Source organism: Linepithema humile, chromosome 6, assembly GCF_040581485.1.
Source record: "Linepithema humile isolate Giens D197 chromosome 6, Lhum_UNIL_v1.0, whole genome shotgun sequence".
Lineage (NCBI taxonomy): Eukaryota > Metazoa > Arthropoda > Insecta > Hymenoptera > Formicidae > Linepithema > Linepithema humile.
This window is the reverse complement of record NC_090133.1, coordinates 10,868,550-10,879,894: the sequence shown is the minus strand read 5'-3', so window position 1 is coordinate 10,879,894 and position 11,345 is coordinate 10,868,550. Positions and strand designations below refer to the sequence as shown.

Below are 11,345 nucleotides of genomic sequence, written 5' to 3'. Positions count from 1 at the left end.
TCCACCTCCATGCCGTTGCCTTCATCGCAGTCTTCACCGCTGCCGTCGCTGCTGTTGTTCCCGTCGCCGCCGTCTTCTGAAGCTTACGATAGAGGTCATCGCTCGACAACTAACCGATTCTTGCCAATTGCTCATTCAACAAGATTGTAAGGTATAAAATTTATTATTTTAGAATTTCAAAACAATTATCTTCATGACTGCACATCCGCAGATGTCCTAAAAATACTTCGATCTTAATCAATTTGCTGTACTTTATCTATTACTATTTTTAGATTTATTAGAACCATCCTCTATTTTACTTTATGTCGAAAAAAACGAAATCGCTGTCTCACTCTGAATTATTATAAAACAGACATAACTATTAAAACGTAAACTTGATGATTTTTGTGTCGTCCCTCGCCTAAATTGGTATCATGCGACATGCAGTGCTTCGCCAGAAATGGCGGACGTCTAACAATAAGTTTGGCCTACTGTACGTAAGTCGACTTGAACGTGGACGCATGACGAAATTCGACGAGTTGATGTCACGATGTTCGCCAACCGCAGCGATATCGTCGTTCACGCGTGCCATGCGTTATTCATGCGTTGAATAGCGCGTTGGACACGCGATCCTTACTATCGCGTCTCGAGGTATAATCGATACATGTTTGTATTTTATATAGATGCTCATCGCACAAGCAAGAGACTTATAAATAGAGTTATACTTGAAAATGTATTACAACTCAATCATTTCTTTTTTACTTATTTCAAAAAATGCATTATGTACTTGATAATTGATATTAATCAAAATTTGAATAATACTTTCTTATAGAATTATATCATACGAGAAATTTGTAACCGAGCAACACAAATTCTTCTCTGACAACTTCAAGGTCGGAAGTCTGAAGTGTTAATTGGTCCTCATTTAGGGCGATGGCAGGACCGCAATTTCGTCTAATCAAACATTGATCATATAAGTAATCAAATGATATAAACGCCGAGCGAGTGACGCAAAAAACAACCATATTATTCGCACATGTAAACGGTTATATAATAAAGATAAAATGGTCCTTAAATTAGCAGTTTCGCGTGAGAACGCGATTATCTGAAATTAAATATCCGGAACATTACACCGGTTGCGACGAGAAGCAAAAACGCACGCGTGTGCGGCGCTGTCTTCGCTGTCGCAGCAAAAAGTCTGCATGTAAAAATTACAATGCCATTTTATTTTGCGCGTCGTTCTACATGTTCGCCGAGAAAAATAGTTTTATCTCTTGTATTAATAAATTGAAAGAGAAATAACACGATGAAAAGTTTTTCAAGACGTAAAAATATCAGAAACACTAACAAAAAAAGTAATGGAGTTGTTTCTCTACGATTTTGATAGATTTTGATTGTTGTAGAGTAGCTAAAATAGTTACTGGATGAACTGAATAAATAGTTAGTTATCGGATAAATTGTTATTTATTATGATAAATTGATTGTATGTGTGATTTTACAACAAAATTATTTCAAGTATCGATAAAAATTCAAATATCTTTTCAATTGTTGATTGGATTACTTTGGCACCTAATATAATCTTCATCATTTTTAAAATGCTATTCAAGATTTCTGCTAGAATTACTGAAACTCTTAAAAAAAATTTTTATTGATTTATTAGAGGTATACAAAAGTCATTTTTAAGGCAATTTTCTTTTTTAATGTCTCATAAATGATGTAATATTTTTAATCAAAATATTTTCCAACATTATTTATTAAAAGGTAAAAGATGAATACTGCGATAAAAAAAAGTCTCTACTTTTAAAGTGAATAAAATCATCAACGAATTGTCGCACTTTTGCAACATTGCGAAACTGTGTGCCAAAAAGATTGCTGCATGAATCGAAACAGATGGAAATCCGATGAGGCAATATCTGAAGAGTACGCCGGGTATGGCAAGACTTCCTATTGCAAGCTCCATTAAAGTTTTCTGAGTCGCAAATGCAACATGGGGTCTAACCGCTTCTTGTCTTTCTAATAAAAATCACCACTTTTAAAGTATCAAAACCAACATGCTACATGAACTCTCGGTTACTATCCCCTTACCATACCCGTTTCGCAAATTATTTTAGTCGCTTCAGCAGCTGTTTTGCACTGATTAAATAGGGAAAGATCGAATATACATTTGATCGATTTCCATTTTCGCACAAATTAAAAATATGATTATATCGATGAATATAGCTCGTCAGGCATCACTTCTTATTATCTAAGTTAACCAACATTGAAATAATAAAACAAAAGAACGCCGCAAATTTCATTAAAATAGCTCATAATGCTATTTATACATGAACGAAACTTTTGCATACTCCTAATACTTTGAAAAATGTCACAGCAACATTGTTTAGGATCAAATATCTTTTTATTTATTTATTGAATTGTTTTGATCCCTAATAACAATAACAAACCTTATAATTATCAAAATGCTGTCCAAAACTGCTACTGCTGTCCAGAACTACTGGATCTCTTAAATATAAATTTTGTCGATACTTAAAAATTTTGTTATGAAACATAATTTTTTTTTTAATGTTATGCTTTTAAACTTTTGTTATATAAATTATAAAAAACTTTTAAAAATACGTAGAAATATTGTAATTTAGAACTAGAACTAATTAAAATTAATTTTTAAAAGTTTTTTTGTTTTATCAAAATTAAAAACAATTTATGCAATACCAAAAATGTTTTTTATTTATCAGGAACTCTAGTACTCTAATATTTCAAAAAGAAGCATTTGAGATATTTGGAATTATTTGATTTTGAAACTGAATGTATAATTAACAACCCATTTTTCAAAAAGCGAACAGCAAGGCGAACCGGCGTGTAATTACACGCGAACCGACTGTTTGAGAGTACTTTGTTTATCGTGCTTTGTAATCTCTAAACCGATCAAATTAGCTGTTAGCTGTTAATATTCAAATATTGATTATGTTCAAAAATGTAAAAAAGTAAATTTTTTTAATTTTTTGTTTTCTTTTTTTTCTGATAATAACATTTTCGTACAGTTGTATATAACTTGTAAAATATTAATAAAATAAAACATTTTTACAAAATATTTTTGAATTCTATCCATTTTTTCGTATGAAAATCTTAAAAATAGTTAATCCAATCGAACAATTAAAGGAGAATGTTTTAAAAATAGGTCGATTTTGGCCCATGGTGTGGAACCAAAACTACAAATGGTTTCTTATAAATTTTATACCGTAGAATTACGTAATAAAGTCCGTTTTCCTCTAGACAGCGGGAAAAGTACGGAAAAATTGAAAAAAGACCATAAAAAATGCAATTTCCCGAGCTGGTTGAAGTTTGAAACGTTCCTGGAGCGATTTTTTAAAAATGATTTGTCGCTCTTGTCCTTTTGCAGGGAGGAAGTTTCGAGACTAACAAACAAAGTACAAAAGAGACCGATCCGATACATGCGTCGAAAGACACCCTTATACCCGAAAAACCACCCCCAAAATCACTTAAACGATTCTCGCCAAGCTAAAAATGATTTGTTGCTCTTCTCCTTTTGCATAGAGGAAGTTCTGAGGCCCTCACATGACATACAAAAAAGACTGATTTGATACATGCGTCGGAAGACACTCTTATACTCAAAAAACCACCCCAGAGTGCCTAAAAAATTCTCGCCTAGCAAAAAATAACTTGTCGCTCTTCTTCTTTGGCATACAGAAAGTTCTGAGGCCCTCATACGACATGCAAAAAAGTACGATCCGATACAAGCGTCGGAACCCACCCTTAGCTGGGCGAGAATCGTTTAAGTGATTTTGAGAGCACAGTAAGCCGAATTGAGAAGTCCTTCACCGTTTTGCAATATTGTAATCATTATGGAGAAATTAATTAAAACAGATTAGCAAATGAGCATGCGTTTCGCGCGACGAGACCATAAGAGATACACTCTAGGCGTGATAATGCACTCAAAAAAATGATTTTGCAATAATAGCTAAAATTTTCTAGGTGTAAAAAATTAACTAAAACAGATAAATGTTTAGCAACTGTTGTGATATTGCATATGTAATTACTTAATCAGTTTAGATGACAGAAACAGAATATATATCTGTATTATTTGTGAACTTTAAAAAGAAAGTTTCTCTAAAGCGCCTATCTATATAAGATCAATCACGTGTTAGATCATGCAATGAATAACATTTAGCAATGGTACCTAAATTTTTCAGAAGCTATTGCTAGAACATTACTGCTATAAATTCTATATGTGACAAACAATGTTTTCACAGATACGAAAAATAGCGATACATTCTTGTTGCGATATCTAGAAATCTAACTACATCAGCGAAATATTTTTTTGAGTGTGGCAAGCATCACACGGCAATGAAATATTTAGTTAATCCGTTAAACAAAAGTAACACGCGGGTAGCTTTACTTTTCCTTGCCATGTAACACTCGCTACTGGCACGTCTAAGATCGCCTAAGAACGCATGCCTAGATCATACATCTCACAGTCAAGTGACGCAAAATGCGCGTTTATTCGCTAATTTTTTTAAATTAATTTTTCTACAATTATTACGAATATTGCAAAACAGTAAAGGACTTTTCAGTTCGGCTTACTGTGCTTTATCAGCTCACGAGCGTTGTCGTGGTTATTCTGCGACACTTATGTAATAGAAAGAACAGAATTATAAAAGAATTTCTCAAGATTACCTTTTCAATAATGTTTACTAATATTCAATTCATTTGTTCAGTATTTCCCCATCTCTTTTTAACTTAATAACAATATTATAAAATAATTTCAAAAATATATTCACTAATCAAAAACTTATGAATTGTTTGCTAATCAGAATTCTTTTGTTAATACATTAAGGATAATATATGTTGAACTGAGATATCATAAAGGCTAATTTTTAAAAAAGTACACATCATTATCTAATCATAAATGCACACGCGCTTGGATCATAGTATACTGTGTCTCGATGTACCTGAACCGGCTGAGTCGCTGCAGAAACGCTGTCGGTAAAAGATGCGCTAATTAGAAAATCGATTCAAGATAAATTGTGGATTTATTTTATTTTTAAATCTTTTAAATATTTTATATACATTTTTCATTGTTTTATTATTTTATTTATTCTGATAGAATTTACTTTTGTGATTAAAAATAAAACTGTGTAACGTATACTTGTGAAGCACATTTGTGTAAATATAAAAACTGTTAATTGCAATTCGCTTCTTCTTCGAGTGTGTACCCCCTTCCCTCCTCTCTTTCTCCTCTCTCTCCTTCTCATCCCTCCCCCCTCCCTAGAGGGAGAATTAATTTTAATATTATACTTCAGATTGGACCATTTATTTTACCACATCGATTAGATGAAATATGTATTTCCAATTTATGAACAACGAGTTACAATTGTTGGAAGATGTGACCATACATGATAGAATAAATTTAATTTTCCAACACGATGGAGCACCTCCTCATAGGTCTGTTCTTTATAGTTGAACTGGCTGCACTAGTTCAGAGTTTATCTTTTTCCCTCCACATTGGAAGGAGAAAGATAAACTCTGAACTAGTGCAGCCAGTTCAGCTATAAAGAACAGACCTCATGTTGCAAGGAGAGTGCGAAATGCATTTGATGAAGCATTTCCAAATCGGATTGGACGTAGTGGTCCATTTAACTGGCCAACACGATCACCAGACTTGACTCCAATGGATTTTTTCTTCTGGGGACATCTTAAACAATATATTTATCAAAGAGAACAAATCCAAAATAAAGAGGAAGTGCACGATCGAATTCATGAAGGTTTGGTAACTATTACAAGTAAAATGACTAGAGAATCCGGTCGCAATTTACTACGACGTGCACGATTATACATTCAGAAAGACATTTTGAGCAACTTCTTCAAATAATAAGAAAAAAATAATATTGGTAAATAAATGTGTTTCTGCTTTTAAATGAGCCGTTTCTTTTTGAAAGTAGTTAATCCACTTTTCTTGTTTCGAGATATTTAAGTTTGCATTTTAATTTACTCAAAAATGTTAATATTAGCAATTTTAATTAAACTTTCAAAATAAACGGCACAATTATTATTTTTACATTTTTAATATAAAAGATTATCGTAAATTGTCAAAGAAAGTGCAGCTTGCGTATTTTCTAATCTTTATGTTTTTTTTTTGTGTCTAAGTCAGTTGATCAATGTATGAGATAGACTAATCAGTTGATACTCTCTCTGACAAATTGATATTGATAAATCATATATTATACGTAAATTATTTAATTCTTTATTATAATATTAAAGTTTATAATTTTAATTAAATGTAATACCATTAAACAACTATTTAAATTATTATTTTAAAAAATTAAATATTTTACTTAAGAGAGAGAATTATAATTTCCTATTATAATAATTAATTTTTTAATATTAACTGATCGCGATAGTATACATAGTACTCACACACACAAGAAACGATAAAATAAAATCAGCTGTGCAGTAAAAATCAATAACAGTTGACAGATTGGTACGCGTGTACGTGTAGTTACGGGCGAAATTTTGACTAGCTGATTGGAGAATTTTAAACCTTTTCTGTTCAAAAACTATAGCAGCCTCGACATTTTGAGGCAATAAGATTTTTGTCTTCAAATGATCTCAGGAATCTGCTATTAACGGGTGTTACCGTAAATCTAGAACACCTTGTATAATAATGTATATACATATATTTTTTAAAAGAAAAAATTTAATCCAATTAAAAAATTTAATATAAAAAAACTTGGCGTTGATACACTTTAAAATATTTTAAAATTAATGTAATATTATATAGAAGAATATAATATTACATAGAATATGAATTTTCGACATGTTATTCGATGTAGCAGCGCCAAAATTTTTCGCAATAAATATTTTTTTAGTTATATTAAATTTTTCCTTTTAAATACATATATACTAGTAAAATACACAAGTATTACACTTTATTAGCGATAGTACTTTTAATATCTAAATATATAATAAATATAATAATAAAAAATTTTAATTTTACAGTTTGTACAATTATCATTCATATAACAAATTTTTTTATAATTTTTATATGGAAAAGTTAATTTTATAGACATTAATATACATAAGTAAAATAGTACATTATTATTTTAAACTTACAGTTAGTTTTATAAAACTATAGAAAAGTTAGAATATACATAAGCTTTTTTTATAGATTTTTTATATTAGAATTAACTGCATTAACACTAATATATACTTTCATATAAAATATATTTTGTGTATATATTTTAATCGCCGGAACTCTTTTTAAATATTAAAAAATTGTAGAATTCTGCAGAAAAAAACTGGGCTAGAGTTTACTTTACGACCCCCGCGATATCGACTTGAAAGTTTTTTACATATAATATAGGGCGAATATAAATATAAAGCGGTAACTTGCGGAAACAAGTAGAAAAAAAAATTTAAAAAAAACGATTTTTTCGATACTATGCAGCATTTATCAACTAAAATCGACTATATATATAATATATATAATATATGTAATATATATAATATATATACAAGGTGTCTCATTTTATTTTTGACAGTCAAATATCTAAAAAAATATGGGAAATATGGAAAAATGTTTCAAACAAAAATTGTACGGTCTCAAGGGGGACAAATAATGGTAAAATTAATTTTCGAAAAAAAAAACAATTTTTCAAAGTCATATAAAGGTCATCGCTATTTTTTTAAATAAAATGTGGTATTTTCTATTAAAAAATCTAAAAGAGCGTTCAATTTTACGTAAAAAAAATACTAAGACATCTTTGATCTAAACTCATTATTTAAAGAGATATTTCATGAAAAAATATGTAGCTGAAATAATATCATATCATTTTTTCTTAAAGAGAACTATGTGTTTTTTTTACACCAATTGATTCCTCTCATTATTTTGTGCATAAAAGTGTTGAGGTAAGATAATTGAAAAATTAATATTTAATGAGAGCTTTCATAATTTATATAAAATTATGTCAAATTAAAGTATAAAATATCTCGTAAACTATTCAATTTTTGGCCATCCTATTCTTATAACTTTTTACGACGAATATTGCGAGGAATCAATTTATATAAAAAATTGTGTTGGCTCCATTTAAAAAAATGAAGTTGACCTTCAAATCTCCGAAGCACCTCCACCCAAGGTCAAACTAATATCCCTATATTTTTCCCCCTCCAAACCCTGCAACTTTTACTTGAAACATTTTTCGATTTAACGCGGTGTTTCTGAAATATTTGAGTGGATTATTTAAAATGTATGACACCCTGTATAAGTAGTGAACTATTTTTAATTATAACTCAAAAACTAAGTTTTAGACAAAATTTTGCAAAAGAAAAATAGTCTTAGAAATCGCTCAAGAATATAATATTTCAAGAACATTAAGATATTTTAAATTACTCTATGTAGCGACGCACATAGCGCGGTATTTAAGAAGAAAGACTCATTTCCCAAATATTATTTTTTTAATATAACATTAACATTAATATATGTAAATTCAGCGTAAAATTTTGTAACTTTTGTTGAAATTTGTAAAAATAATAACAAGGAAAAGAGGTAAATGTAAAAATATGACATTTTTCAAAAAGCCAAATGCATGATTATAAAACTCATAAAATACCAAAAAATTTTTATTTATCTGAAATATTTTTTTATATATCTCTTATAGTTTTAGATTCTCTTAAAATCAAATATACCATGTCAGTTTGTAGGAATTGTTTCAACTTCTAAATGTAAGAACGTACATATAAAAAAATACATGTTTCTTATTTTTAGTTACTCTACAACAGAGGTGTCCAACCAGTCAATCGCAATCTACCGGTCAATGGTAATGTGTTTTTTTTTTATAGATCTTCACATGATTTGATTTATTCTTCTTTATTTGATTTTTACTTTGTTTAATTTTATTATAAAATTTGTTTTTAATTTTAATATTTATTTTGTATTAATTTTTTTATTTTGACACTTAGTTTGTCTGTATTGATATATGATAAATATTGAAATCATATTTTAATTTTATATATTTAATATTATATTTTTTCCTTTGTACATTGATAGATCGCGAGGTCGCTTTATTAAAAGAAAAAAAGTAACTCATACGTAAAAAAGGTTGGGCAGCACTGCTCTACTACATATTCAAACTTTAAAAATCGGACAGAAATAACTCCATCACTTTCCTTGTAGGAATATACAGGGTGTTCGAAAAGTCCCAAAACGGTTTAATATTTCAACAAAAAAGCATTTTAGACAAAAGTTATAATCTTTAACTGTTTAAAACTGTTCCAATCATTAAATGGATTCTTTTAAACGCTACAACTTTTGTCTAAAACATATTTTTGTAAAATATCTTTTTCTGAAATATTAGATTGTTCTAGAACTCTCTTTTCAAATACCCTGTATAAAGGTCACCTTAATATTTACTTATAATTCTTTTGATGTTGCTGTTAAACTCATAAATCGTTATACTTTATGTATTATTCTATCTACGCAGTAATAAACCATTAAATAGAGAGGCCTATGTATTGCAATTAATATATTTTTTTTAATTAATTTTCCTATCGATTATTTAATAGAAATAGATAGACTTGAAATTTGATAAATAAATTGATAAACGGTTACACTACGCATGATACGTCAGATCATTAGATAAGTGCAACTGTCAACCTCTCATTTCGAAAATTTTTCGCCGATCATGTTTTTATTATTTCGATAGTGAAAATTAATCTTCAGTATATTTTTATGTAACATCGTCCTATTACATCATCGAATTTTCTAGACTGCATGACTAATTAACGCCTAACGCAAAAATTATTAGTCATATCTGTCAAATCGTAGTTACTCAATAAACTATCATTTATCAAGCTTAATAAGTGGTTATGTAAAAATATATTTATTACCAAATAGAAAATCATGCTAGCTAATCATATCAAGCCGCCATTGTACGGCAACCGCGAACAAATCCCTTCGAATGACTGCAAAGAGTACTATCTATTTTTGTTGGAATTTTTCATAAAACAAGTATCAAGCAACCGTTTGACCAAACTAAATCAGATGTTTTTTGTACCTACAACAATCTATTTTGGATTCCTCGATTTCGTAAATGATGATGATCTAATGGTGACTGCAACGGATCAACTGGAGGCAAGTATCGCCGATGATATTCAAATATTCAATACCGGGAAATCGGTGTTGTTCTCTGTCGATTATACTGCGGTGATGGATCGCACCGTGCCAATGATTCTGAACATTACCGTGAAGAAGCAAATGCCGAATGGCATCAAGCCAGATGTTTTGGTGGGAATTGGCGAGCTGGATTTGACTAAACAGTACGCAGCTTTAAGAATGGAGATGTTACAGTGTTGGAAAAAAGGTGTCATGACATCTAAAGTATTCGATGGTCGAGTGCCATTGATTCACAATGGAAATCTATCGGGTAACCTTGATATTTTTGTAAGAATATCCAGTTTTGGTCAGACGATCATCACAGAATTAGATACACCGCCGATGATGGGAGATTCCTCAACATTTGTTTTTGGTACCAAAGAAAGTGATCAAATATTCTTGTACAAGTGTTGCAAAGTGGATTCCCATACTATTGATTTCTTCGAGGATTCCAGTGATCACATTCAGAGTCCAATTAATTGTTCCATATGTGTACCAGAGAAGTATCTTTGTAAGCCGTGTAATCGACCATTAGCTATTGATAAAAACAATAAGAAAATTAGAAACAAAGAAGACAATAAAAAGGTAAGAAAGCAGAAATAAAATAATTAAAGAAAATAAATAATTAAAGAATAGAATATGTGTTCGAAAAAGAAATAAAATTTCTCGATTCTGGGCATTCAAGTTCAGATCTGATTTTCAGTCATCCAAAAATCTCATCCAGCCTAGTCGTGACTCATCTCAGCCTTGCGGCAAGCCAGTAATTCTCAAGGTATCTGGTCTTTTTGACAACGGTGATGGCGTTGGCGATAAGAAACCTACTGTAACGGTTGCTGCAGATTCCACCGCAACAAAACCAGACGATTCGACTGAATTAGATCACGACATTTTTGTTCTGAGAATCGGCAAGAAAGGTCTGGTTGGTGTCGGCGACAAGTCTGACATACAACTGGAGATGAAGACCCCAAAAGGACCTGAAAAACGACCTCCAGTCAGATACGAGACCAGAGATATGCAAACGGACATTGAAGAGAAACCACTGAAAGAAATTAAAACGAAAAAAAAGAAAAAAACGAATCGCTCTCACTGAAAATTAAAAATTAAGTTGTCATCAATTAAAAATAATTCTAATTAATATAAATAGATTTATATTTTGCAGCGTAATACTTTTCTCGATCTTCTCAATTTTGGATATTCCAAA

The 11,345-nt window shown here is 30.3% G+C and overlaps 1 protein-coding gene and 2 long non-coding RNA genes across 4 annotated transcripts; all 3 read left to right on the top strand.

Moving 5' to 3' along the window:
• Window positions 1-15: 15 nt before the first annotated feature.
• On the top strand, window positions 16-3,067 carry LOC137000594 (uncharacterized). The gene is made up of 2 exons (XR_010890865.1): window positions 16-151; window positions 273-3,067. It is a non-coding gene; the product is annotated as an uncharacterized lncRNA (long non-coding RNA).
• Window positions 3,068-5,140: 2,073 nt separating this feature from the next.
• On the top strand, window positions 5,141-9,134 carry LOC137000596 (uncharacterized). Its single transcript, XR_010890867.1, has 2 exons — window positions 5,141-5,885; window positions 8,759-9,134. It is a non-coding gene; the product is annotated as an uncharacterized lncRNA (long non-coding RNA).
• Window positions 9,135-9,481: 347 nt separating this feature from the next.
• On the top strand, window positions 9,482-11,243 carry LOC105679032 (uncharacterized). 2 transcript variants are annotated; one of them, XM_067357657.1, is made up of 2 exons: window positions 9,482-10,729; window positions 10,848-11,243. In XM_067357657.1, the coding sequence occupies exons 1-2, from the start codon at window positions 9,893-9,895 to the stop codon at window positions 11,232-11,234; spliced, it is 1,224 nt and encodes a 407-aa protein (XP_067213758.1). In that variant the 5' UTR covers window positions 9,482-9,892; the 3' UTR covers window positions 11,235-11,243. The 2 variants fall into 2 exon arrangements, with proteins under 2 accessions (XP_067213758.1, XP_067213757.1); XM_067357656.1 differs by having other exon boundaries at window positions 10,830-11,243.
• Window positions 11,244-11,345: the final 102 nt, after the last annotated feature.